General features: G+C 62.8%; 9 protein-coding genes across 9 annotated transcripts; 4 read left to right on the forward strand and 5 right to left on the reverse strand.

The window, feature by feature from the left end:
* The first annotated feature begins 1,131 nt into the window (after nt 1–1,131).
* On the forward strand, nt 1,132–4,150 carry SCHCODRAFT_02558936 (uncharacterized protein). Its single transcript, XM_003025867.2, has 11 exons — nt 1,132–1,441; nt 1,570–1,807; nt 1,867–2,098; nt 2,150–2,334; nt 2,391–2,549; nt 2,604–2,866; nt 2,925–3,019; nt 3,070–3,155; nt 3,217–3,451; nt 3,514–3,665; nt 3,797–4,150. Exons 1-11 carry the CDS (start codon nt 1,146–1,148, stop codon nt 3,971–3,973), a joined length of 2,118 nt encoding a protein of 705 aa, XP_003025913.1. The 5' UTR covers nt 1,132–1,145; the 3' UTR covers nt 3,974–4,150.
* A 357-nt stretch (nt 4,151–4,507) lies between these two features.
* SCHCODRAFT_01194438 (uncharacterized protein) lies at nt 4,508–8,475 on the reverse strand (the record flags this gene model as incomplete). The annotated part of the gene is made up of 12 exons (XM_003025858.3): nt 8,014–8,475; nt 7,604–7,841; nt 7,313–7,544; nt 7,076–7,260; nt 6,861–7,019; nt 6,544–6,806; nt 6,391–6,485; nt 6,255–6,340; nt 5,964–6,198; nt 5,743–5,900; nt 5,533–5,637; nt 4,508–4,855 (listed from the first exon to the last, which is right to left on the reverse strand). Exons 1-12 carry the CDS (start codon nt 8,460–8,462, stop codon nt 4,508–4,510), a joined length of 2,553 nt encoding a protein of 850 aa, XP_003025904.1. The 5' UTR covers nt 8,463–8,475.
* An 823-nt stretch (nt 8,476–9,298) lies between these two features.
* SCHCODRAFT_02178960 (uncharacterized protein) lies at nt 9,299–10,588 on the forward strand. The gene has a single exon (XM_050341985.1). It carries the CDS (start codon nt 9,478–9,480, stop codon nt 10,381–10,383), a length of 906 nt encoding a protein of 301 aa, XP_050196894.1. The 5' UTR covers nt 9,299–9,477; the 3' UTR covers nt 10,384–10,588.
* Nucleotides 10,589–11,241, forward strand: SCHCODRAFT_02178888 (uncharacterized protein). Its single transcript, XM_050341984.1, has one exon. The coding sequence runs from the start codon at nt 10,795–10,797 to the stop codon at nt 11,143–11,145; it is 351 nt and encodes a 116-aa protein (XP_050196895.1). The 5' UTR covers nt 10,589–10,794; the 3' UTR covers nt 11,146–11,241.
* A 7,797-nt stretch (nt 11,242–19,038) lies between these two features.
* SCHCODRAFT_02707366 (uncharacterized protein) lies at nt 19,039–19,455 on the reverse strand (the record flags this gene model as incomplete). The annotated part of the gene is made up of 1 exon (XM_050347024.1): nt 19,039–19,455. One exon carries the CDS (start codon nt 19,453–19,455, stop codon nt 19,039–19,041), a length of 417 nt encoding a protein of 138 aa, XP_050196896.1.
* Nucleotides 19,456–20,854: 1,399 nt separating this feature from the next.
* On the reverse strand, nt 20,855–21,370 carry SCHCODRAFT_02646024 (uncharacterized protein). The gene has a single exon (XM_050346474.1). The coding sequence runs from the start codon at nt 21,333–21,335 to the stop codon at nt 20,877–20,879; it is 459 nt and encodes a 152-aa protein (XP_050196897.1). The 5' UTR covers nt 21,336–21,370; the 3' UTR covers nt 20,855–20,876.
* Nucleotides 21,371–22,420: 1,050 nt separating this feature from the next.
* SCHCODRAFT_02179018 (uncharacterized protein) lies at nt 22,421–23,188 on the reverse strand. Its single transcript, XM_050341986.1, has one exon. The coding sequence runs from the start codon at nt 23,068–23,070 to the stop codon at nt 22,477–22,479; it is 594 nt and encodes a 197-aa protein (XP_050196898.1). The 5' UTR covers nt 23,071–23,188; the 3' UTR covers nt 22,421–22,476.
* Nucleotides 23,025–24,055, reverse strand: SCHCODRAFT_02179028 (uncharacterized protein). The gene has a single exon (XM_050341987.1). The coding sequence runs from the start codon at nt 23,822–23,824 to the stop codon at nt 23,306–23,308; it is 519 nt and encodes a 172-aa protein (XP_050196899.1). The 5' UTR covers nt 23,825–24,055; the 3' UTR covers nt 23,025–23,305.
* A 230-nt stretch (nt 24,056–24,285) lies between these two features.
* On the forward strand, nt 24,286–24,966 carry SCHCODRAFT_02595116 (uncharacterized protein; the record flags this gene model as incomplete). The annotated part of the gene is made up of 1 exon (XM_003025866.2): nt 24,286–24,966. The coding sequence occupies one exon, from the start codon at nt 24,286–24,288 to the stop codon at nt 24,964–24,966; it is 681 nt and encodes a 226-aa protein (XP_003025912.1).
* Nucleotides 24,967–25,634: the final 668 nt, after the last annotated feature.

Consider the following 25,634-nt stretch of genomic DNA (forward strand, 5'->3'; position numbering starts at 1 on the left):
TCGTCGTAGCCAAGCGAGCAGAGGTCGACGGTCGTCTTCGGAGTCAAGTCAACGCGTCGACGGCTTGACTAGATCGTTGTTGGGGGGGAAGGAGCGAGCGGAGAGCGAGTGCGGAGGCCGACCTCGTCAGAAAGCGCGCGGAGGTCGACGCTCGTCGACGGTCTCCCTCGTTGTTGTCGTTGGAGGAGGAGGAGAGCGACGGTCGACCTCGTCGACGGAGGAGGCGAGCGAGCCAGAGATCGGCCTCGTCGTTGTTGCTGGAGAGCGAGTCGATGCTACCTCCGTCGGCCCGGGAAGCGTCGAGCGAGGGGAGGTTAACCTCGACACTCGTCGGCAGAGGCGAGTCAACTACGTCGCAGGAGTCAAGCGAGCCGGACCTCGACGCTGGACGCTCGACCTGCGTCATCCGTCGTCAGCTTAGCTCTTCCCCAGCCAAGGCGAGCAGAGAAGGAGGCAAGTGGAGTTCAACCTCGACCTCCGCATCGCCAGAACCTATGGCCGACCTCGTCGGAGAGCGAGCGCGCGTCGACCTCGTCCCGAGACGCGCGCGAAAGGCCAGCACTTGCCTGCACTGATAATTTGCTGGCCGTCTCTTTCGCCCAAGTGCGTGCCTCTGCCATTGTCCTTCACCCATTTCTCTTCTCTTCGTTTTCAACGCGCGCTCGGGCTATCCATCCTCCCCTACCTAGCTCTCTCTCATTACCCCTCCTCGCTGATCGCTTCGGCGATCCATCCTTGACGGTTCCCCCGCTATCCTTCCTCAATGCTATCCATTCTCGGCACGGTATCCGGCTACCCCGCATACTCACTCACCCTCAGCGTCATAGGCGTCCCTGTCCACTCCTTCCTCGAACAATTCCCCTCTCCTTGTTGACTGTTCTTCTTCTCCTCCTTTGCTCGATCGTTTCACGTCCTTTGCTCGATCGTTTCTCCTCCCTTCCTCGACCACTCACCTCGACCCGACGTAGAAGAGCCATTTCGCGCGCGCAGGCCGGAGGACATGGAGAAAGAATAAGAGGTGCGAGTTCGACGGCTTTGGGAAAATCACGGAAGTATAATTTGCTCCCGAGGAGCACCAGGATCAGCCTCCGTGATGGCGGCCGTCAAGCAAGGACAAACATCGCGCGTCCTTGCCTTCTCCCGTCATGTCTCGCAGGCGCCAGGACGACCCCGCGCGCGATGCCCGTGTGCGAGGCTTTCTCGCGGATGTGCTGGCTGCGCACGATGCTGGTGACCGCGAGGTTACGCGCGATGCTGGTCTGGCTGCGCTCGACGCTGGTGACCGCGAGGCCGCGTGCGAATACGTCCTGGACACGTCGGGCCTCCGCGAATTCGCAGGCGCGGAGTCGTTCATCAGGGAGAGCGCCGAGTTCGAACTGAAGTACCTCCCCGAAGTCCTGCGCGATGACATGCAGCTGAGCGGCGGCTGCTATACGAACCAGTGAGTGATAGCGTCTTGTGATTTATCGTCGAGCGCCGTCTTCCTGACCGTCGAAAGCCGTTGCCCTGACCGTCGAAGGCTGTCATCCTAACCGTTGAGCGCCATCGTCCTGACCCACTCTCGTCCAGCTTGCGCGACGAGGCCGGCGACTGGCTTGTATGGGGCGCGGTCCTGGTCGCCGCCCAGCACGAGCTCGAGGTACGCTACGCGGACTTTCGACGGTGCGCGCGGTGGACGCCCACGCCTGTGTACTCCTTTGAGTCGCGCCTCATCCGATACTCCACGAGGGAGGATGAGCGCGCGGTTGTTCTGCGCCTGCGCGACGCCCTACGGCGGAGCATAGAGGCTCTCGAGCGCGTCCCGAAGGTGCGGTCTTCCCCCGTGACGCGCGCGACCCTCGTCCTCACCTTGTTCTGGGGGAACAGCCCAGGACCGCGATCCTTGGCCCCATCCCATTGCGGTCGGACTCGCTTCCTCTCCTGGCCACGCGCATAGTCTACGAGCTGCACACGGTTGTTGTACCCACACTATGCGTTGCATACCTCGGCGAACTGGAGGACTTGGTTGCGTACATGGCGGAGCTGCATACGGGTATCTGGGTCGTCGCCGTCCTCGCGCTGTTCGTGTGCATGTATGCATGGTATCGCTCTTGTGGAAGTAAGTCGTGCTCTCGTGTCCGCGCTCAAGCATGCCTCTGACGCGCGACAGCGTCGCGGCCAGCGGATAGGGCGACGCGATATATAGTGAGGATGCGGCAGAGATCACGCCAGGGGCCCCTGCTATGGAAGACGCTGTTGGCGCTGACGGGGAGGGTTGTGGATGAGGAGGACATGGACGAGACCGTCGTGGGGAATATACGCCGGATATTCGACCTGGTGGACACGCGCATGATGGTGAGCATCTGCGACGGTTTGGCACCTTGGGCGCATGTGTGACCCCATTCCCCTAGACGTATCAGAGGCCTTCTGGAGAGCCTTTCACGGGAAAGACGACTTTGGAGGCCATGCATGGGAACATGGTTTCTGTACCGAATGGCGAGAAGCTCATGGCGGAGATCGTAGCTCGCATCCGTCCCTTCGTTCAGACTGAGAGCGAGGTTGATCACGCTGTGAGTGATAGGGTCATCTACGCTCCGTGACTTGTCTCTCAACTCTGTCCGAAGAGCACCGAAGCCTCTGCCACTACAGCAAATCATCATCTCGAAGAACAGCGGCGAGCTGATCTGGGTGCGCACCTCTCGGACGCCTGCAACTATTTCGGCTTCCACGACCCGTTCTTCGAGATCCTCGGCCCGGCGGCGTACGCGGGGATATCGAGACTTGGGGTCCAGCCCGCGACGCGCTATGCCGACGAGCTCATCAAGTCCATCGACAACGCGGTCGACGCGCTCCGCGAACTGGGACCCGTCCCGGAGACTCTGCAGAAGTGCGTATCGCGTGCGGCGCGCTTGAATTCGCTCACTGACACGGGTATACATACATAGCTTCGTCCGCAATACGCATCTGCGCCTGGCCTGGATCGGCGGGATTGGGTACGCGCAGACGGATATTGTGGCGCAGATCGAGGTGTATCGGCGTGGTGCGTGCGCTTTTCTGTTCTGCCCGCCGTTAAGACTCATCGGGATACAGAGCCCACGCGCGAGAAGCTGCAGGATCTGCGGAAGATTCTTGATCACTATCTGAGTGCTCTGGCCGCGGATCCTCCGCCTTCCTTTGTGAGATTGCCGGGGCTCTATGTAGTCTCTCCAGCTCTTCGCTCAATCCCAGTTTTGACAGCGCGACCTGCTCAACGCCAACCTGAGCAAGAATGACAGGACGAGGCTCATTCTTCGGGAGATGTCCAAGATCTGTTGCTTTACACTAGGCTGCCTCCCGCTCCTCGTCATGATGAAGTTGGCCAACAGCAAGCCCGAAGTCATCCTCGGCGTGGTGTACACTTCGTTTTTGAAGACGGTGGTCAGCCCGTATGGACTCGCGGCGCTGGAGGGGCTGTACGACTGGGCCACCGGGTGTATGTGGTGTTCGTTCTGTTGGTGCTGGGAGTTATGGGTGCTGACGGGAGTGATTTGACAGACCGGAGGAATGAGGAGGTGCATAAAGCGGCTAACGTCGCGGCGGACCTCGAGCGCCTCGCGCGGTACCACCTCATTGGCTGGCGGGCGCTGCAGGTAGCCATTGGCGGGTCGGAGGCGGACGATGCTATCGTGCGCGCGCTCATGAGTAGCGTGAGTGATGCCTGTCCTAGCCTCGCGTGCTGTCACTCACGCCCGCCCTGTGCATGTTGTCTCTCACGAACTCGCTCCGAACAACGCCGTCCGTGTCGTTCTTTTTTTTTTATCACGTTCATTCGATTTAGATCACGAGCGCCGCGAAGCCGTCCATCTTGGTCTCGCTCGTGGAGGCGCTGGATGGGAAGGTGGTGTACGGCGTCAAGCGGAAGGCGTATTCGCGGACAGACACCGTGCGCGCGATGGTCGACGGGCGCTATCCGGCTTTTGGGACAATGAATGACGGGCGGGGGAAGGTAGCGTGAGTTTTGGACGTGGTCGGGGACGTGGGTCTGGCACCGTGAGTCGGGGGCATGGGATCTGGCTTCGTGAGTGTATCGCGTGTTCTATTTGTTTCAAATCGTTACGGGTGTACAGTGTACTTGACTTGTGCGCCTCTTGGCCGTGTACTCTTGTTCTTCTACGTCTCCGCGGGAGTGCGTGCACGGAGTGGCTTCATTACGTTGAATCGAGGTAAGTGGTCGAGGAAGGGAGGAGAGGAGAAAAATTAATGAGCAGAGGGGAAGCGGTTAAGGAAGGGATGGACGGGGTCGCGGTAGGTTGCTTGTCAATGGTGGCCGCGATTTTTGACCTCATCTCCGGCCCTCGTCGAGCGTGTTCACTACGTGAACTCGGTTTCCTGCACTCCCCTATCGCACTGCATTTACTTCTGTCAGAATTTGGTGGATATTGTCGAGCTGCCGAGGCTCGACCATCGTCCGCCCTCGACCATCTCGGCTCTCAGTTTACTCGACTTCCGCGCCTCTTGGCCATGTACTCTTATTATTCTCTATCTCTCATTATTCCCCGTCTCTTTCCTCCGTCTCCGCAGTCGTGCGTGCGTGGAGTGGCTCTTTTGCGTGCATGGGGTGACTATTTTGCGCTGAGTCGCCGTGAACGGTAGACCACTCATGAGATTGAGCGTTGAGTCGAGGTGAACGGGGCGAGGGAGGATTGACGAGCAGAGGGGAAGCGGTCGAGGAAGGGGTGGACGGGATCGCGGCTGATTGCTTGTCGATGATTGCCGCAACCTCAGTGCCGGTGATTCGCGGCGGCGTCGTCATCGTCATCGTCGGAGTCCAAGTCCTCCCAACAAGCGACGTAGCACGCGCGCCGCCTACCAATGTAGCAGGCGCCCCGCCTAGTGACTAAGCACGCGTCCCATCCAATGAGCGACCTGGCACGCGTCCCCCGCTCAGCAACTCAGCACGCACGCACGAGTGAGCGGCGCGGGGGGCAGGTGAGGGAGTGGCGAGGAGGCGAGGGAGGGAAGTGCGGCTCTCGAAAGATGTGTTTCTGTATCAAAATGCTGGCCAGATTCGATGCGTCGATGGGGCGAGGGCGAGGGTTAGCTTCCTCTCAGCAGATGTAAATGCAGTGCGGTATGGGAATGTAAGACACCGAATTCACGTAGTGAACACGCTCGACGAGGGCCGGAGCGGTCACAAATCGTGGCCATCAGAGACAAGCAACCTACCGCGACCTCGTCCATCCTTTCCTTAAGCGCTTCCCCTCTGCTCATTGATTTTTCTCCTCTCCTCCCTTCCTCGACCTCTTACCTCGATTCAACGTATAAAAGCCACTCCGTGCACGCACTTCCGCGGAGACGTAGAAGAACAAGAGTACACGGCCAAGAGGCCCAGATGTGAAGTACATCTACAGCCGTAACGATTCGAGACAAATAGAATATGCGATACACTCACGGTGCCAGAACCCACGTCCCCAACTCGCGGAGCCTTCCCCCGCCCACGACTCACGCCGCCTTCCCCCGCCCGTCATTCCTTGTCCCAAAAGCCGGATAGCGTCCATCGACCATCGCGCGCACCGCGTCTGTCCGCAAATACGTCTTTCGCTTGACGCCGTACACCACCTTGCCGTCCAGCGCCTCCACGAGCGAGACCAAGATGGACGGCTTCGCGGCGCTCACGATCTAGAAAGAATGAACGTGATCAAAAAAAGAAGAACGACACGGACAGCGTTGTTCGGAGCGAGTTCGTAAGTGACAGCACGCGAGGCTAGGCCAGATATCACTCACGCTATCCATGAGCGCGCGCACGATAGCCTCGTCCGCCCCCGCCTCCGACCCGCCAATGGCCACCTGCAGCGCCCGCCAGCCGACGAGGTGGTACCGCGCGAGGCGCTCGAGGTCCGCAGCGACGTTAGCCGCTTTATGCACCTCCTCATTCCTCCGGTCTGTCAAATCACTCCCGTCAGCACCACATAACTCGCAGCACCAACAGAACGAATGGCACATACACCCGGTGGCCCAGTCGTACAGCCCCTCCAGCGCCGCGAGTCCATACGGGCTGACCACTGTCTTCAAAAACGAAGTGTACACCACGCCGAGGATGACTTCGGGCTTGCTGTTGGCCAACTTCATCATGACGAGGAGCGGGAGGCAGCCTAGTGTGAAGCAACAGATCTTGGACATCTCCCGAAGGATGAGCTTCGTCCTGTCATTCTTGCTCATGTTGGCGTTGAGCAGGTCGCGCTGTCAAAAGTGTAATTGAGCGAAGAGCTGGAGAGACGACACCCACGCAATCTCACAAAGGAAGGCGGAGGATCCGCGGCCAGAGCACTCAGATAGTGATCAAGAATCTTCTGCAGATCCTGCAGCTTCTCGCGCGTGGGCTCTGTATCCCGATGAGTCTTAAGCGCCCGCAGAACAGAGAAGCGCACGCACCACGCCGATACACCTCAATCTGCGCCACAATATCCGTCTGCGCGTACCCAATCCCGCCGATCCAGGCCAGGCGCAGATGCATGTTGCGGACGAAGCTGTGTACGTATGCCCGCGTCAGTGAACGCTTTCAAGCGCGCCGCACGTGATACGCACTTCTGCATAGTCTCCGGGATGGATCCCAGTTCGCGGAGCGCGTCGACCGCGTCGTCGATGGACTTGATGAGCTCGTCAGCATAGCGCGTCGCGGGCTGGACCCCAAGTCTCGCTATCCCCGCGTACGCCGCCGGGCCGAGGATCTCAAAGAACGGGTCGTGGAAGCCGAAATAGTCGCAGGCGTCCGAGAGGAGCGCACCCAGATCAGCTCGCCGCTGTTCTTCGAAATGATGATTTGCTGTAGTGGCAGAGGCTTCGGTGCTCTTCGGACAGAGTTGAGAAAGGAGTCGCGGAGCGTAGATGACCATATCACTCACAACGTGATCCGCGTCGGTTTCAGGCTGAACGAAGGGACGGATGCGAGCTACGATCTCCGCCATGAGCTTCTCGCCATTCGGTACAGAAACCATGCTCCCATGCATGGCCTCCAAAGTCGTCTTTCCCGGGAAAGGCTCTCCAGAAGGATGCTGATAGGGCTAAGGTAACGGGGTCAGGCATGCGCCCAAGATGCCGAACCTTTGCCATTGCTTACCATCATCCGCGTATCGACCAGGTCGAATATCCGGCGTATATTCCCCACGACGGTCTCGTCCATGTCCTCCTCATCCAGAATCCTCCCCGTCAGCGCCAACAGCGTCTTCCAAAGCAGGGGTTCCTGGCGAGATCTCTGCCGCAACTTCACTATATGTCGCGTCGCCCTTTCCGCTGGCCACGACGCTGTTGCGCGTCAGAGGCATGCTTAAAGCGCGGACACGAGAGCACGACTTACTTCCGCGAGAGCGATACCAGATGTACATGCACGCGGACAGCGCGAGGACGGCGACGACGAAGATACCCATACGCCGCTCCGCCATGTACGCAACCAAGTCCTCCAGTTCGCCGAGGGATGCAACGCATATCGTGGGCACAACGACCGTGTGCAGCTCGTATATTATGTGCACGGCCAGGAGAGGGAGCGAGCCCGACCGCAATGGGATGGGGCCAAGGTTCGCGGTCCTGGGCTGTTCCCCCCGAACAAGGTGAGGACGAGGGTCGCGCGCGTCACCGGGGGAGACCGCACCTTCGGGACGCGCTCGAGAGCCTCTATGCTCCGCCGTAGGGCGTCGCGCAGGCGCAGAACAACCGCGCGCTCATCCTGCCTCGTGAAGTGTCGGACGAGGAGCCACTCGAAGGGGTACACAGGCGTGGGCGTCCACCGCGCGCACCGTCGAAAGTCCGCGTAGCGCACCTCGAGCTCGTGCTGGGCGGCGACCAGGACCGCGCCCCACACGATCCGGTCGCAGGCCTCGTCACGTAAGCTGGAGGAGGGTGGGTCAGGACAATGGTGCTCAACAGTCAGGACGATGGCCTTCGACGGTCAGGACGATGGTCCTCGACGGTCAGGACGATGGCTCTCGACGGTCAGGAAGACGGCAGTCGATGGTCAGGAAGACGGCCCTCGACTATAAATCACAAGACGCCATCACTCACTGGTCCGTATAGCAGCCGCCGCTCAGCTGCATGTCGTCGCGCAGGACTTCGGGGAGGTACTTCAGTTCGAATCCGACGCTCTCCCGGATCAACGACTTCGCGCCTCCAAGTTTCCGGAGGCCCGACGTGTTCAGGACGTATTCGCACGCGGCCTCGCGGTCACCGGCATCGAGTGCAGCCAGAGCGGCGTCGCGCGCAGCCAGAGCGGCGTCGCGCGCAGCTAGAGTGGCGTCGCGCGCAGCCAGAGCGGCGTCGGGAGCAGCCAAACCAGCATCGCACACAGCCAGACCAGCATCGCGCCCAGCCTCCCGGTCACCAGCATCGCGCGAAGCCAAACCAGCATCGTGCGCGACCCCGCGGTCACTAGCATCGAACGCAGCCAGCACATCCGCGAGAAAGCCTCGCACACGGGCATCGTGCGCAGCGTCGTCCTGGCGCACAATCGACATGATGGGAGAAGGCAAGGACGCGCGGTGTTTTTCCCTGCTTGGGACGCGCGGTGCTTATCCTCGCTTGGGACACACGGTGTTTGTCCTCGCTTGGGACGCGCGATGTTTATCCTCGCTTGGGACGCGGTGTTTATCCTTGCTTGACGGCCGCCATCACGGAGTCTGATCCTGCTGCTCCTCGGGAGCGAATTCTATTTCCGTGATGTTCCCCCCCAAAGACGTCGAACTGGCACCTCTTGTACTTGCTCCATGTGCGCGCGCGAAGTGGCACTTTTGCGTCGAGTCGAGGTAGTAAGCGGTCGAGTCGAGGCAAGCCGGTCGAGGAAGGGAGGAGGAACGATCGAGCGAGGGAGGAGACACGATCGAGCAAGGGAGGAGGAACGATCGAGCAAGGGAGGAGAAACGATCGAGCAAGGGAGGAGAAACGATCACGCAAGGGAGGAAAAACGATCGAGCGAGGGAGAAGAAACGATCGAGTGAGGGAGGAGACACGATCGAGCGAGGGAGGAGAAACGATCGAGCGAGGGAGGAGAAGAAGAACACTCAACGAGGAGAGGGAATTTGTTCGAGGAAGGAGTGGACGAGCCACCAGCGAGGCTGTACATCGGTGGTCGGGAACGCGGGGTAGCTGGATCCCGCGACGAGGAAGGATAGCCAGATCCCGCGACGAGGAAGGATAGCCAGATCCCGCGACGAGGAAGGATAGCGGAAGAGATGTCGACGATGGATCGTCGCACCCATCCTCAATGTGGAAGCGTACTCCCTCGAAGATGGATCATCGCGTACTCCCTCGAAGATGGATCATCACGTACTCCCTCGAAGATGTCCGCACCACGACGGAGCAAATCCTGCAGCGCGTCAAGAACAGCGGGCGTGATCTCGCGACTGCACCCGTCGGGGCCAAAAGCGACTGCACCAGTCGAGGCCAAAAGCGACTGCACCAGTCGAGGCCAAAAGCGACTGCACCAGCCAGGGCCAAAAGCGACTGCACCAGTCGGGGCCAAAAGCGACCGAAATGTCCATGCTCTGCTGCCAACGGACTCGTTCCCAGTGGGTATGTAGCGATTGGGAGAGAATAATTCATCGAGGGAGAGAATCATCCATTTCGTCCTCGTCTCTCGACCCCGTCCTCCTCGTCTTCGTCATTGGCGTCCTCGTCCTCGTCGAAGTCGAGGAGTCGGCGAAGTCGCTCGTCGCTCGTCGGAGTCGTCGTCGTCACTCGTCCTCGTCAAAGTCGGAGAAGGCGTCATCCTCGGCGAGTCGGCGGCGGAGTCGTCCTCGTCCTCGTCGCCGTCTTCATCCTCGTCGGAGTCGAAGTCGCTCGTCGGCGGCGTCGGCGGAGTCGTCGTCGGTCGTCGGCGGCGGAGTCAAGGCGGAGTCGCCGTCGTCGGCGTCGAAGTCGTCACTCGTCGTCGGCGTCGGAGGAGTCGGCGGAGTCGAGTCGAGGAGTCGAAGTCGGAGGCAGGTGGAGGAGGCGGCGTCGGCGGAGGAGGAGGAAGGAGGACGGGGTGGAGGAGGAGGTGAGGGAGAAGGAGGAGGAGCTGGCGGCGAGTCGGCAGGAGGAGTCGGTGGTGGAGTCGGAGTCAAGGACTCGGGACGGAGGAGGTGGAGGAGGCGGCCGCGGCGGAGGAGGTGGTCGTGGGTCGACGGCGTCTTCGTCTTCGTCTTCGTCCTCGTCATCGTCACCGTCATTGCTCGCCGTCGGAGGAGTCGGCGGAGGAGGAAGAGGAGTCAAGTCGATGTTGGAGTCGAAGTCGAGGAGGAGTCGAGGTCGTCGGCGAGTCGGTGGTGGAGGCGGAGGAGTCGGCGTCTTCGTCGGCGGAGGCGGAGGAGGAGGAAGAGGAGTCGGGAGTCGGGAGTCGTCGTCCTCGTCGTCGGCGGAGTCAGAGTCAAGGAGTCGAGGAGGAGGAGTCGGCGTTGAAGTCGGAGGCAGGAGTCGAGGAGGAGTCGAGGCGGCGGAGATGGTAGTGGAGGAGTTGGAGGTGGGGGTAGAGAAGGCGGAGTCGGAGGAGGAGGAAGGGTGGTGGTGGAGGCGTCGGCAGAGTCGGCGGAGTCGAAGTCGAAGTCGAAGTCGGAGTCGGCGAAGTCGTCGTCAGTGGACGTCAGGTCGGCGGAGGCGGAGGAAGAGACGGAGTCGGAGGAGTCAAGGAGTCGGAGGAGGTGAAGGAGTCTAGGCAGGAGGAGTCGAGGCGGAGTCGGCGAGTCGGTGGAGTCGGGCGAGGTGGAGGAGGTGGGGCTAGAGGAGGAGGAGGAGGGCGGATGGGCCGGCGCGCGCGTAAGCTAGGCAGAGGGGCGACGCGGTCGGCGCGGCCGGGGGAGGGGAGAAGGGCGGATGGGCCGAGCGACGCGGGCGCGCACGTACGCTCAGCACAGACGCGTACGCCCTCGCGGTCGGCACAGACGCGTCCTCGTGCTCACCGTCGGCAGCGGCTCGTCATCGTGCCCTCGCGGTCAGCACAAACGCGTGCTCGCCCTCGCGGTCGGCATAAACGCGTACGCGCCCTCGCGGTCGGTCAGGACGTGTGCGCGCCCTCACACTCAGCATAAACGCGTACGCCCTCGCGGTCAGGACGCGACGCGCGTTCACTGCCCTTTCTCCCCTCCCACACCCCTCCCTCTCCCCTTTCCCACCTCCCACACCTCCCCACACTCCCCACACCCTCTCCCCACACCCTCCCCCTAATCCCCCACACCACACCCCACCTGACCTCCACTCCACCCCACCCACCTGCCCATTCCCCCTCACGGCGGTCGGCAAAGGCGCGCGCCCTCACGGTAAGGACGCGCGCGCCCTCGCGGTCGGTAAGGGCGCGCGCGTGCTCGCGGTCGGTCGGCATAAACGCGTGCGCCCTCGCGGTCAGCACAGACGCGGTCGCATGCCCTCGCGGTCAGAACAGACGCGTACGCGTCCACGGTCAGCACAGACGCGTGCGCGCCCTCACGGTAGGCATAGACGCGTACGCGCGCCCACCCATCTATCGACGCAGCGCGCGTCCCACCCATCTATCGCCGTAGCACGCGCGCGTCCCGCGTATCGACCCAGCGAGCGTCCCACCTATCGACCTCGCATGCGCCCCGCCCCATCTAACGACCCAGCGAGCGTCCCACTCAGCGCCGTAGGCACACGCGCCCCACCCGTCTATCAAGCTGGCACGCGCCCAGACTGTGAGCGTCGTGGGGGGCGGGAGAGGCGAGGGGCGGGTGGAGGGAATGAAGGGGGTGGGAGGTGGGGGAAAGGGTGTAGGGGGAGGTGGTGGTGGAGGGGAGAAGGGGAGAAGGGTGTAGGGAAGGGTGTAGGGAAGGGAGGGTGGAGGGGGAGGGAGGGAAGGGGGAGGCGAGGGTGGGTGGGGTAGGGTGGGGAAGGCAGGAAGGGTGGGAGGTAAGGGAAGGCAGGGTGGGTGGGAAGGTGGGAGGGGGAGGGTGGAGAGGGGGAGGCGTGGGGGGGAATGGGTGGAGTGGGAGGGTGGGAGAGGGAGGTGGTGGAGGGTGGAGAAGAGGAGGTGCGGAGAGGTGTGGGAGGAATGGGAGTGTAGGAGGGAAGGTGGGGGAGGGAGGGGGAAGGAAGGGGACTTGAGCTGAGCCGGGCAGACGAGGCGTGTTGTGCTGTAAAGAAGATTACGCGCGGCGGTCGAGACGAGACAAGGCGCTGTCCGTTGCGCAGACTAAGAACGGGTGGCGGCTGAGCAGACGAGAAACGCGCGGCAGTCGAGGTGTGGGCAGGAAAGCGGTGCGAGGCGGTGATGTGCCGGGGTGGGGCGCGCGCGCGAGCTTGGGCGACGACGGTTGTGGGAGTGACCAAGGACGGCTGTGGAACTGATCAAGGACGGATGCCGGAGCGATCAAGGACGACTGTGGGAGTAATCAAGGACGGTTGTGGGAGTGATCAACGACGGCTGGGGGAGTGAGCGCGGCTGAGAGAGAGCGGGAGCGATTGATGCCGCTGCGATGGCGAGAGTGATCGACCACGCTGCAAGCCCGATCGACCACGACTCCAAGCCTGACCAACCACGACTCCAAGTCCAATCGACCACGACGGCGAGAGCGACCAGCCGCGCTGGGGACGTGGCGCGCTCGGATGGAGGGTCGACGGCGGGCTCATGACTGACGTCGACGGAGGACGTACCACTCAGGTCGTAAGAGGACAACCCTCCCTAAGAGGAGATAGCACTCACGCCCTCAGCGCACATAACCCTCAGCCGCACAGCTGCCATACCGCCCCAGCACTCTGATCGACAGCAGGCGACGCGCCCACGTGCCAGGTTCCGGAACCATGACACGCGTCATCGGCCGTCTCCGGTGACGACGTTGCCGAATCGCACGCTCTTTCATCCTCTCTCACTCTCTTGCACCCTCTCGCTTATTCTCCCACTCTTGCTTACTCTCTAACCCACCCGCTGACTCTAACCCTCTCACCCTGCCGCTCACTCTCACGATCCCGCCTCTCACTCCCACCCTCCCACCTCTCACTCTCTCACAATCCTCCCTATTCCCTTCACTCGCCCCCTGCTTACTCGCGCCCCGTTCGTCCCTTCGCTCACCAACCCTAACCACATTGCCCTCCCCTGTCTCTTTGCTCGCCCTCGTCCCTTCGTTGCCGTGACCGATGCCGCCGTTCTCTCCTGCCTCGACGTCTCCGTTCCCTCCTCCATCGATGCCTCCGTTCCCTCTTGCATCGATGCCTCTGTTCCCTCCTCCATCGACGTCTCCCTTCCCTTGTCCAGCGACGCCCCCGCACCCACATCTCCATCAACACCCACCACACAACATCGCTCCTGAGTGCAGCGTTGTTTCGTTCTATGAACGTGTTTCGTTACATGAGCGTGTTGCGTTCTATGGGCGCCGCTTCGTTCTATGAGCGAGTTGCGTTCTATGAGCGAGTTGCGTTCTATGAGCGCTATATCGAGCTGCACAACACCGCTACCAAGCCGCACAACCCGCTACTTATCGACCTTGGGGGCGCGCATGTACTCAGTAGTCATAAGCCTCATGTATCGGCCATAAACTTCATGTATCGGTCATAGCTTAAGACTCGTGTGTCGGTCATATGCTTCATGTATCGCCCATAAGCCTCATGTATCGGTCATAAGCCTCTGCCGTATGCCCCCCTCACCACCTCCCCCCATCTCCCACTTGCACCTCCCACCTCGTCGTCCTCACCCCCTCACCACCTCCCCTTCCTCCCATCCCCTTCCTCCCCCTACCCCCCCACTCGCACCCCTTCCTCCTCCTCCACCCCACCTCCTTCCCCATCCCCTCACACCCCCTCCCCTTCCACACACCTCCCCCTCCCTTCCTCGCCCTCCCTTCCTCCACCCCACCTTCCTCTCCCCCCACCTTGTCTTACCCCCCTTCTCCCCCTTCCCCCCTCCCCTTCCTCGCACTCGCAAGCGGAGCCAAACCACCGTCCGGACTCGCACTCGCAAGCGGAGCCAAACCGCGTGGTGGGGTGTGAGAGGGGTGGGAGGGAAGGAGGAGGGGGTGAGGTACGGGTGGAGCCAAGCCAAACAGCGCCGTCCGCGCAGCGCCCCATGCGGGTGAGAGAGGAGGTGGGAGGAAGGGGAGGAGGGGCGAGGGAAGGAGGGAGGAGATGGGGGGGAAGGGTGGAAGAGGGTGAGGGGGGTGAGGTGCGGGGAGGTGGAAGGGGGGGGGGAGGCGAGAGGGGGGTGCCAGACCGCCCCTCACCCCAGCACACGCCCCGGCACGCGCCCCCTCACCAAGCACGCGCCCCAGTACGCGCCCCCTACCCACCCACCCCGCCCTCCTCGCGCGTCCCTCCCGTCGCCTCTCTCGCACCTCTCCCTTTTTTGCTCTCCTGCCTCTCTCGCACCTCATCCTCGCCCACCCTCAGCTCCACCCTACTCGCCCATCCCCCCACCCCACCCGCGTGCGCGACCGAGCGAGCGCGCATCGCTGAGGCGCTGCCTGCGTGAGCGAGGGGCGTCGCCGAGGACCTGGGCGAGTGAGGGTGCGTCGCGCGCCGGGCTGGGCGACCGAGTGGGCGTCGCGCGCCCACCGGCGTGCGCGCGCGAGGGCGCGTCGCCCTCGGTCACTCGCTCCCTCGCACAGCGCACCTCCCCATGTCCCAATTTCTTCTCCGCTCGTCCCTCTCTTGTCGCATAGCACTTCGCCCTCCCCCAATCGTCCTCAACTTTCCTCTCCCGTCGCCCCTCCCCACCCTCGCCGCCTATCTCCCCGCTCCCCCTCCCCTCTCACCCTGCTCTTCCCTCCCTCACCCTGCTCTTCCCTCTCGTCGCACTTCCCTTCCCACCTCAACCTCCCGTCCCTCCCCCCCCTCCCCCAACCCTCCCTCACCCTCCCCCATCCACCTGCTCGCCCTCGCTCCTCCTCGCCCTCCCCCTCACTCCCCTCGCTCTTTCTCCCTCCGCTCACTTTCCGCCCCTCACTCCCCTCCCCAGATCCCCTCACTCGCACTTCCGTCGCCTCTTGGCCCAATGCGCATGGCTCGTCGGCATCCCTCCCTCCTAGCGCGCTGAGCTCCCTCGACCGGGGCGCGCCGGCGAGCTCCCTCGACCCTGGGGCGTCGCCAGAGCTCCCTCGACCGGGGAGTCGCAGGGCTCCCTCGACCCACGGTACGTCGCCGAGCTCCCTCGACCCAGAGCGCCGAGGATTTGGGGTGAGCGCGTCGGGCTCCCTCGACCGAGGCGGCGTTGCAGGGCTCCCTCGACCGAGCGAGCACAGACGCTGGACTCGCGCGACCCAGGTTGCGTCGCCTCCCTCGACCCACGGTGCGTCGCTCGCACTTCCCTCTCAGCCCGCCGTGCTCCCCTTACTGAAGGCGCATCGCCTAGCTCCCGCAACCAACCCATCTCTGGGCCGTCCGCGCAGCGCACCATGTGGGGAGAGAGGTGCGGGTCGTGTCGTTGAGCGAAAGAGTGGAGGAGAGGGAGGAGGAAGAGGAGGGGAGGGAAAGGGCGAGAGAAGGGCAAGAGGGAGGAGGAAGGAAGATGAAAGGCGAGAGCGAGGCACGGTGGTAAGGGACGTGCGAGGAGGGGAGGTGCGAGGAGAGGGGAGGGCGAGCGAGTGAAGGCGACGAGAGGGGAGGGTGAGGAGGGAGCGAGGGGAGGGAGGAGTGGCGAACGAAGGAATGGAAGAACGAGGGCGCATTGCCGGCGGAAGCGGGGGTCGAGCGAGGAGCGAGCCAGCACGTGGTGGGTGCGAGCTGGGTGCGAGCTGTGGATGCGAGCTAGGCGCGAGGGAAGGAAGGGAAGCGCGAGGGAAGGGAAGGGCGAGGTGAGGCGCTGGGGTGAGGGTGAAGCAAGGGGTGGTGAGGGACGTGCGAGAAGGAGTGGAAGAGCGAGAGAGGGAGGGTGCGTCGCTTGCCGAGGCGCTGGGTGCGTCGCCGGGCTCCCCCGACCGTCCCCGTCGCCAGGCTCCCCCGACAAACGGTGCGCCGCTCGCCGGGCTCCCTCCTCTCAGCGCGCCGGGCGCATTCGACCGGGGGCGCGTCGCTCGTTCTCCCTCGACCCAGGATGCGTCGCTCGCCAGGCTCCTCGACCCAGGATGCGTCGCTGGGGTGAGCGCGTCGCCTCGCCGAGCTGGGCTGGGCGACCGACTGGGGGCGTCGCCGGGCTCCCCCGACCCAGGATGCGTCTCTGGCGAGATGGGCCCCCTCGATCAGCCCAGGGTGCGTCGCTGGCGAGGTGCGAGAGAGGGAGCGATGGGGCGCAACGAGCAAGGACGAGCGAGGGGGCGCAGCGAGCAAGGCCGAGCAAGGGCCGTGGTGCGAGGGATGAGGTGGAAGGGGGAGCTGTGCGAGCGAGGACGAGGAGGAGAGGTGCAAGGAGAGGGCGAGGAGGAGAGGTGTGAGGAGGAGGGAGGAGGAGGGAGGAGGAGGGGAGAGGGGAGCGCTGAGGAGGGCGGGTGGTGGAGGAGAAGGAGGCGAGATGCGAGAGAGGTGGGAAGGGTGGGAAGAGGTGGGCGAGGAGGGGAGGAATGGAAGGGCTAGCGAGGGGAGGGGTGCGAGGGGAGACGAAGGCAATGAGAGGGGAGGGAGGGCGAGCGCCCCCACCCAGTGGCCCCTTCCCTCGAAAGGGGATTCATCCACGCACCCCCTCCCCTCGACATGGCGCCCCCCTCCTCTCGATGAGCGCCCCCCTCCCCTCCTCTCGATATGGCGCCCCCCTCCTCTCGATGAGCGCCCATTCCCCGCACCGAACGAGCGCCCCCGCCCGTCGATGACCGCCCATTCCCCTCACCGAACGAGCGGTCCAACAAGCGATCTGTCCGCGCAGCGTCCCATGCGGGGGGATGGCGAGCTGGCGAGTTACGGAAGAGCAAGAGAAGGGTATGGGTGTGGAAGAGAGAAGAAGGGCGAGAGGGTGTGGAAGAGAGAAGAAGGGTATGTGTGTGGAAGAGAGAAGAAGGGCGAGGGGGTGTGAGGGGTGAGGGCGGGGTGGTAGGTATGGGTGAGGGCGGGGTGGTAGGTATGGGTGAGGGCAGGGGAGGGAGGTGGTTGAGGGGTAGGCAGGTGGTTGAAGGGGGGGGCGGGGGTGGAAGGGGTGGAAGGGGGAGGGGGTGCGAGGAAGTGAGGGGGATGTGCGGGCGAGGACGTGGGGGAGAGGGCGCGCGAGAACGAGGCTCCGACTCAGGGACGCATCGCTCGCCGACAACCCTCGACCGAGGGCGTCGCCCGCCGAGGCGCGGTGGTGAGGGACGTGCGAGTGGGTGAAGGCGACGAGAGGGGAGAGCGAGGGTGCGTCGCTGGCGAGCTGCGGAAGAGCGATGGTGCGTCGCTGGCGAGCTGAGCGAGCTGCGTCCTCGCTCGCGGGGAGAGGGGAGAGAGAAGCGCGAGGTGCGGATGAGCGAGGGGACGCGTCGTTGAGCGGAGGGCGAGGAGGAGAGGTGGGGAGCGAGAGCGAGCGAGGCGCGGTGGTGAGGGACGTGCGAGTGGGTGAAGGCGACGAGGGGAGAGGAGAGAGAGAAGCGCGAGGAGGGAGGGTGCGAGGATGCGAGCGGGGGGGGGGGGGGCGATGGAGGAGGGTGTGGGTGGTTGAAGGGCGAGCGAGGACGAGGTGAGTGAGGACGAGGCGAGCTCCCTCGACCCGGGGTGCGTCGCTCGCCGACATCCCTCTCAGCGCGACCGAAGGCGCATCGCCAGCGAAAGCGAGGACATCGCTCGCTGAGCTGAGCGAGGGGGAGAAGGGGGTATGGGAGGAGAAGGGGGGGGTATGGGAGGACGAGGACGCGTCGTTGAGCGAAGGCAGGCAGGTGTGGGAGAGAATGCAGAGGTAGGTGTGGGAGAGAATGCAGAGTGGGAGAGGGGACGCGTCGTTGAACGAAGGAATGGAAGAACGAGGGCTGAGGGGGAGGCTCGAAGGGGGAGGGGATGGGGAAGTGGTGTGGGTGGGGTGCGAGGGGAATGGAGGAGGTGGGGTGATGAAGGTGGAGGTGAGGATAAGGGACGAGCGACCGAGGAGGGGAGGGGAGGTGAGGGCGGCGAGCGCCCCCACCCAGTTCCCCCTTCCCTCGAAAGGGGATCCATCCACGCACCCCCTCTCCTCTACATGGCGCCCCCCTCCCCTCGATGAGCGCCCATTCCCCTCTACATGGCGCCCCCTCCCTCTCGATGAGCGGCCCCCGCCCGTCGATGAACGCCCATTCCCCGCACCGAACGAGCGCCCCCGAAAAACGATCGTCCCATGCGGGGGGAGGGGGAGGAGGTTTGTGTGTGGAAGAGAGAAGAAGGGTATGGGTGTGGAAGAGAGAAGAAGGGTATGGGTGTGGAAGAGAGAAGAAGGGCGAGGGGGTGTGAGGGGTGAGGGCGGGGTGGTAGGTATGGGTGAGGGCGGGGTGGTAGGTATGGGTGAGGGGAGGGGAGGGAGGTGGTTGAGGGGTAGGGAGGTGGTTGAAGGGGAGCGAGCGGAGGGTTGGGGCAGGAGAGGGGAGGGCGAGCAGAATAACCGACCCGGAAAGGGAGTAGAGGGATCGGAAGAAAGTAGGGGGATCGAAAGAAAGAAACGATTTCTTATTCCAGGACTATACCCCTACGATACCGTACCCCTACGATACCGTACTCCTACGATACAGTAAGTACTCCTACGATACAGCGTGTAGTACTCGGCCGGACGTACCTAGTCTTCGTCTCAAGTCGTACCTAGTCTCCGTCTCATTCGCCCCTCGCGGCGCGTCTCACTCGCGGCGAGTACGGTCCACCCTAGCCTATCGCTGTCGCCTAGCCCATCGCAGTCATGTACGGTCCGCCCTCAGTCAAGTGCGGTCCACCCTCGCGGATGCGGAAGACCCTCGGCAAGCGTGGGCGCACGATGGCAGCTGTGACACGTTGGTGTGCTCGCCAGTCGTGTGACGCGTGGGTGCTCGCCAGTCGTGAGAGACGTGGGTGCTCGCCAGTCGTGTGACGCGTGGGTACTCGCCAGTCGGGGAGAGACGTGGGGCGTCCGCCAGTTGTGTGAGCGAGGGCGAGGGCGCATCGCGCGCCGAGTTGCGGAAGAGCGAGAGGAGTGCTAGGCGATAAGAGAGGGGATGCGGAGTTGAGCGAGAGAGTGAGAGGAGTGCTAGGCGATAAGAGAGGGGACGCATCGCGCGCCGAGGCTCCGACTCAGGGTGCGTCGCTTGCCGAGGTGCTGGGGTGAGGGGAGTGCGAGGACGAGGATGCGTCGCTGGCGAGCGGGCGAGGGACTGGACGGAGGACGTGGTGCGAGGGGACGCATCGCTGGCGAGCTGCGTGCGCGAGGGGACGCATCGCCGGGGGTGGCGCTAGCGAGGGCGCATCGCTGGGGTTGCGCTGGCGAGGGCGCATCGCTGGCGAGATGCGAGAGAGCGAGGGAAGGTGCGGAGTTGAGCGAGCTGCGAAAGAGCGAGGGGCGTCGCTGAGGAGCTGCGTGAGCGAGGGCGCGTCGTTGAACGAAGGAGTGGAAGAGCGAGGGGACGCTGAGTTGCGGAAGAGCGCGGGGAGTGCTAGGCGATAAGAGAGGGGAGAGCGCGAGGCCACGGGAACGAAGGAGCGCGAGGCCATGGGGTGAGGGACGTGCGATGTGGAAGGAAAGATGAGGGAGGGCCGTCCGGGTGGGGTGCGAGTGGGTGGGGGGAGGAGGTCGGATGATGGAGGTAGGGGTGAGGATAAGGGACGACCGACCGAGGAGGGAAGGGGAGGTGAGGGCGCCCCCACCCAGTTCCCCCTTCCCTCGAAAGGGGATCCATCCACGCACCCCCTCCCCTCGACATGGCGCCCCCCTCCCCTCGATATGGCGCCCCCCTCCCCTCGACATGGCGCCCCCCTCCTCTCGATATGGCGCGCCCCCCCCCCCCCCCCCCCCCCTCGATGAGCGCCCATTCCCCGCACCGAACGAGCGCTCATTCCCCTCACGAACGAGCGGCCCAACAAGCGATCCATGCGGGGGGAGTTGTGGGAGGGGGTGTAGGAGGGGGATGGAAGGGCGAGGGGGTGGTAGGAGAGGAGGGCGAGGAAGGAGTGTGGGCGAGGGGAAGGGAAGGGGTGGTGCATGCGGGGGAAAGGAGGTGAGGGGAGGTGAGGGCGACCGGGGGCGTCGCTGGCGAGCTGCGCAAGAGCTCCCTCCTAGCGCGTCGCTCGCCGAGGCTATGGGGTGAGGGACGTGCGAGTGGGTGAAGGCGACGAGAGGGGAGGGAGGGAGGAAGGGGAGGGAGGGACGCGCGACCGGGGTGGGAGAGGGGAGAGGGTTAAAGGGTGAGGGCTGGTGCGAGGGTGCTGAGGGCAAGGAAGGTAAGCTAAGGGAGAGGAGCGAGGAGAGGGGAGAGAGAGGAGAGAACACGTCGTCGAGCGAAGGGAGGGAGGGAGGGGTGAGAGAGAAAGCAGAACACCCAACCCGGTATGAAAGTACAAGGATCCAAAGACAGTAGAGGGATCAAAAGAAAGAAACGAATCCTTATTCTAGGACCTAACCCCTATGATACAGTGTGTATACGTAGTTACTCAGGGTACAGCGACGCAATGGAGGCCGGGCTGCTATTCGTCCAAGGTCGAAGACTGGGACGCGGTCCAAGGTCGAAGACTGGGAGGCGGCCGAGGCCGAGGGCTGCAGTGGGGTAGACGCTGCATACAGGGTCAGCATTATCGTGGTGGGGGTCTGTTAGATTTGCTGATCTGATGGTCGAAGCAGCAGATCCGATAGGCAGGGAACCTCGACAAGCGTACGAGGTTCCTGTATATTCAGCGGGGTTTATATACGTAAACTAAGAGCGATAAGTCCGAAAAGCACAAAATGACTCGTCGCATCGGGCGAGCGGCCGAACTGCAACCTCAACACACCCCCACAGTCCGAGCGCGAGCACGGAATGTAAGTACAATGTAAGTAAACAATGGTTGCGGAATAATTGCCTTTTTGGGCTCTCTGAACGACGCGTCGTCGAGATCGCTCAAAAAGGAAGGAGGGGACACGTCACCCCCAGAAGCGATAATCAGTAAGCGTAGTCATCGTCGTCAACGTCCTCTGCTGCAAGGTTCGCCTCCTGCTGCACCTTCATCGCCTTTGCGACCTCCCAAGCCATGCGCTCCGGGCAATCCGACTTGTAGTGACCCTTCTTGTTGCAGAAGTGGCACGTGACGCGTTCGGCATCAACCGAGCGGGCAACAAGGACGGGCGAAGCCGCGTCCTCGGCCACGGCACGGGATGGCCGAGACAGCTGGCGCGTCTCCTCGTTGAGCAGGCGCCCGATCACATAGTCGAGGGTGAGCTGATCGGCGGGGGTATCGTCAAGGGAGATGATGAGGGAGTCGTAGGATGAGGGGAGGCCCATGGTAATCGCCAAGATGATGTCGAGATCAGTGAGATCGACCCCGGCTGCCTCCATCTCGAATGCCTGCGCCTTCACGTCACCAATCCAGGCGGCCATCTTCTTCGTCGTCGTCTTCTTCATCGTATAGAACTTCCGGCGTAGAGACAGGACAGTGGCAAATCCACGCGCGCGGTGAACGGCCTGCAAGTCTTGCCAGACCGCAAGCGGATCCCGATCGCGCATGTGGACCAGCTGGCTGGGCTCGACATTGAGAATGAGCAACGCACGAGCCTCTGCCATCTTGGTTGCCGATCGCGCCTCCATCTTCTGATCGATCTCCGCATCGATCTCCTCCTGCGGGCGCTTAACGCCATCGGACGTTACATCGGTGAGGATCTCCACCATGTCGGTCCAGAGACCAGCACGGATGAGGACCGCCTCCATCTGCATTGCCCAAGTCGCATAGTTGGTCTCGTTGAGCTTCGGGAAGCGCGCTGTCGATTCGGGGGTAGAGTCGATCATGATGATAAGGAAGGGGTATGGGTTCTCGTCTCGTCGCGTCGTAGAACAGAAGCAGATCTGAGCGGTAGCGGATCGGAAGGTTATGCCAGTACGCTTGTGTTAGATTTGCTGATCTGATGGTCGAAGCAGCAGATCCGATAGGCAGGGAACCTCGACAAGCGTACGAGGTTCCTGTATATTCAGCGGGGTTTATATACGTAAACTAAGAGCGATAAGTCCGAAAAGCACAAAATGACTCGTCGCATCGGGCGAGCGGCCGAACTGCAACCTCAACAGGGTCAAACGTCGCCGGCGAGAAGGGCAGAGGGAGGGGGGGTGCAGAGAGACTGACTGATAGTGATAGCATTGCTATCCCCATCGACAACAGGCCTATATTACCATCATAGCAAGTGGCAAGATGGCAATCGCGCTCCCAAAGGAGAAAGGAAGGAACGACAAGCATGGCCAAACAATCGCACTTTATTCTTCGCCATCATCACCTTGTGCTTCGCCTTCATCACCTTATTCTTCGCCGTCATCACCTTGTTCTTCGCCGTCATCCGCTCTTTCCCTTCACAAGCCCCATGGGCGGACGATCCCTTCGTAAGCCCCATGGGCGGACGATCCCCCTTGTCGATTGTATGCCTTGACCTCGACCAAGGATCGTGACGACGCATCTGAATCATGTACCGAGAACAAGCATCGCGTACCGTGAAGAAGCACCATGTACCGTGACGAAGCATCATGTACCGTGAAGAAGCATCGTGTACCGTGACCTCGATCATGGATCGTGACGAAGCATCATGAAAACCCCCTCCTTGGCTACGTGCCCCTCCTCGACATCGATCAGCTCCATTCCGATTTGAAGCGCGGTGATATTTAGGGGATGACCACTTCCTGTGATATTTAGGGAATGCCCACTTCCTGCGGGCGAGAGACGCGCTAGTGACCGCGGATGGCATGTACTATGGTGAGCACTATTGCTAATTGCTAAACACTCGCCGCAGCTCAGTTCTTCTCCTCGCCTCGCATTTGTTTCCCCTTGCACGCGCGAGCGAGGGCGCAGTGCACGGCCCGCCCTTCCGACTCTCTTCGCCTCGCTCGCAGGAAAGAGGGTGCGAGGACGAGGTGGGTGCGAGAGGGTAGGCGAGGACGAGAATGCGAGGGAGGAAGGGCGAGGTAAGCTCCTGAGGGCGAGGAGATGGGGAAGGGTGGGACGTGGGGGGAGCGTGGTAACAATTAACCCTAAGTGCGCCGCCGGGCTCCCTTGGTCCCTCCAACCTAGCGCGCCGAGATCCCTTCGACAAACGGTGCATCGCTCGCCGCGCCCCTTCAACCGGGGTGCGTCGACGGGCTCCTTCGACCGAGGGCACATCGCTCCCCTCCCCTCCCTCGACAGAGCTCTCCTCACCTTCCCTCCTCAGTCCCTCGCTCGCCGGGCTCCCTCGACCGAGGGCGTCGCTGGGCTGGGATCTCTTTGACCGAGAGTGCGTCGCTCGCCATCGCTCCTAGCGCGGGACTGCCTTCGACCGAGGGCGCATCGCTCGCCGGGCTCCTTCGACCGAGGGCGCATTGCTGGCCGGGCTCCTTCGACCTTGCACTTTCGTCTCTCACCGCCTCTCAACCGAGCGAGTGCGCGTCGCTGGCTTGCCGTGCCCCTTCGTCGCTCGCCGGGCTCCCTCGACCGAGTGCGTCGCCCCGCTCGCGCCTCCGTCTCTCGTCGCCCCGCCCGCACCTCCGTCTCTCGTCGCCCCGCCCGCACCTCCGTCTCTCGTCGCCCCGCTCGCACCTCCTCCACCCACTCGCTGAGCGACCCGGGGCGCGTCGCCTCGCTCGGGCGAGCGGTCGTCGCTCGCCGAGCTCCCTCGACCGAGAGCGTATCTCTGAGCTCCCCGAGGAAGCGCGAGGGTGTAGCTCCACGAGGAAGCGCGAGGGTGTAGCTCTCCGAGGTAGAGCGAGGCCGTAGCTCGCGTCGACCAGGGGGCAGGGGGCATCGTCGGACCCCCTCGACCGGGCGAGCGAGAACGAATGGTTCGCCTTGCCGAGCTGTGGAAGAGCAAGCGAGGAAGAGTCGCGCGAGCGAGGGTTGAAGGGGGAGGACGTGGAGGGACGGTGGGGGTGGGTGCCATGGAAGGAGTGAAGTGGGCGCCGATGGAAGGGCAGGGCGTGCCGATGCAAGGGAAGGAGGGGGCGCCGGTAGAAGGGGAGGAGGGGGTGCCGAAGGAAGGGAAAGAGAGGGCGCACCGTCAATCTTCCGCAGCGAGTTATTGGTCGCGCGCGCAGCCAGATCTCGGTCGCGTTCGCAGCGAGTCCTCGATCGCGCTCGCAGCCAGTGCTCGGCCGCGTTCGTAGCGCCCTAAGCGCGGCATCGTCTGCGCCGCCGGCGGTGAGCTCAGGGGATGAGGCGATGATCTCAGGGGATGGGTGAACGGACGGATGGGTGAACGGACGGATGAGTAGACAGTCGGTGAAGGAGGGTTAGTGTACATGTTGTGTGTAGCGCGTACGGTATCCATGTTGTGTATAGCGCAACGTAGAAAAGCATGATGTTAGGGATGTATACGTATGGAACAATTAGTACTAATCACGTATGGAATGCTCAGGACTAATCATGAGCTATCGCAGAGCCCACCCGGCTGATAATGACCTGCGAAGTGTTCAAAGGGTGTTCAGCGTTCCGGCTTACAGCCACTCCCCCGCTAGCCACTCGCCCGCTAGAGCCACTCACACGCTAGAGCCACTGACCAGCGATGGAGCTCTTTGTGGCCCGTCTGGTAAGGACGTCCAACAAGTTCGCATCGTGCCCCAATTTGACGCGCCACACGTCCATACAGCCAAGGTACCTGGCCATGAAGGGCCCCGTCGCCAGGCGCCCCTCCATGGGCATACCGAGCAGGCTGTGCAGCGCCCGCGCACTAAACCGTCCGCGCCCATCCTCAACGTGGACGCGCACGTCCTCGAAGACGACCTCGTTGTGACGGAGCAGATCTCGCAGCTCGTCAAGAACAGCGGGCGCCTTGCGCAGCGCGATCTCGCGACTGCACCAGTCGGGGCCAAAAGCGCAGATCGCGAGACGTCGGAGCGCGTGCGGGTACGAAAGGGACCGAGTGATGCGCTGCTCGAGGTCCGACAGCGCTTCGGCGGCCTGGCTGAACCGCATACACAGCCAAATGTCGACCCGTGGTTTGCCCGCGAGTTTTTGAAACTGTGTGCAAACCGTGATGAAGACCGTGGTCTACCCGCAATTTACCTTCGTGCAATTCACGAATAAGTCATCAGTCCTGCTCACGGGCAAATTGTGAGTTGCCCACGGGCTGCTCACGGTTTACGGAAACGACGTGGGCTTGGCGTGAGAACAGGCGCCGCGAGGGACAGGCTGAATGATCGAGAGATTTGGTGAGTTCAAGTTGTCGTCGCTTGCTCTTGCCTTCCTCCGCCACGACTACCCCATCGCCGATTCGGTTGCCTGCTTGCGGCCGGCCATCCTCTTCCCTTGGCTGCCTGTAAGCCTGGGTTCCCATTTACATCTGATTGCTCAGGATGTCTGCGAAAGTAGTTGTCGGACACGGCTCGAGTTAGCAGCCTGCAAATTTTCAAGCTGGTAGTCGGTGCGCGCTTGCAATGTTTTCGATTGCATGTCGAACTTTCCGGCACTTACATAGAGCATATCCTTGACTTGAGCATAGTCAGTAAATACCTGTGTAGCTAGCATCAATGATATGCAGATTTTTCGCTCAGTATCGCACGCAAAGGCCGAGCGAAGGGTGGCAAGCGGCGTCGTCGTAGCGCTCGTGTGACTCATCATATTTCCTTACGAGGCAGCGAGTTTGCGGTCCGACGAAGGAATTGATGAGCCATCTGATGACTTATTCGTGGGTAAACCAAGGTCTACTCGTGGTCAAACCACGGTCCGCCTTTGGTTTACTCACGGGCGAAGCT

The sequence above is a fragment of the Schizophyllum commune genome, assembly GCF_000143185.2.
Source record: "Schizophyllum commune H4-8 unplaced genomic scaffold SCHCOscaffold_20, whole genome shotgun sequence".
NCBI classification, from domain to species: domain Eukaryota; kingdom Fungi; phylum Basidiomycota; class Agaricomycetes; order Agaricales; family Schizophyllaceae; genus Schizophyllum; species Schizophyllum commune.

Bases quoted from the DNA above. Each gene is read 5' to 3' on its own strand.
- SCHCODRAFT_02179018 (XM_050341986.1), bottom strand. From the start codon at position 23,070: ATGTGCCCTCGGTCGAAGGAGCCCGTCGACGCACCCCGGTTGAAGGGG.
- SCHCODRAFT_02178960 (XM_050341985.1), top strand. From the start codon at position 9,478: ATGTCCATGCTCTGCTGCCAACGGACTCGTTCCCAGTGGGTATGTAGC.
- SCHCODRAFT_02646024 (XM_050346474.1), bottom strand. From the start codon at position 21,335: ATGAAGAAGACGACGACGAAGAAGATGGCCGCCTGGATTGGTGACGTG.
- SCHCODRAFT_02558936 (XM_003025867.2), top strand. From the start codon at position 1,146: ATGTCTCGCAGGCGCCAGGACGACCCCGCGCGCGATGCCCGTGTGCGA. The intron at 2,867-2,924 runs GTGCGTATCGCG...ATACATACATAG, and splicing joins GTCCCGGAGACTCTGCAGAA to CTTCGTCCGCAATACGCATC. The intron at 3,020-3,069 runs GTGCGTGCGCTT...ATCGGGATACAG, and splicing joins GATCGAGGTGTATCGGCGTG to AGCCCACGCGCGAGAAGCTG.
- SCHCODRAFT_02179028 (XM_050341987.1), bottom strand. From the start codon at position 23,824: ATGGCACCCACCCCCACCGTCCCTCCACGTCCTCCCCCTTCAACCCTC.
- SCHCODRAFT_02178888 (XM_050341984.1), top strand. From the start codon at position 10,795: ATGGGCCGAGCGACGCGGGCGCGCACGTACGCTCAGCACAGACGCGTA.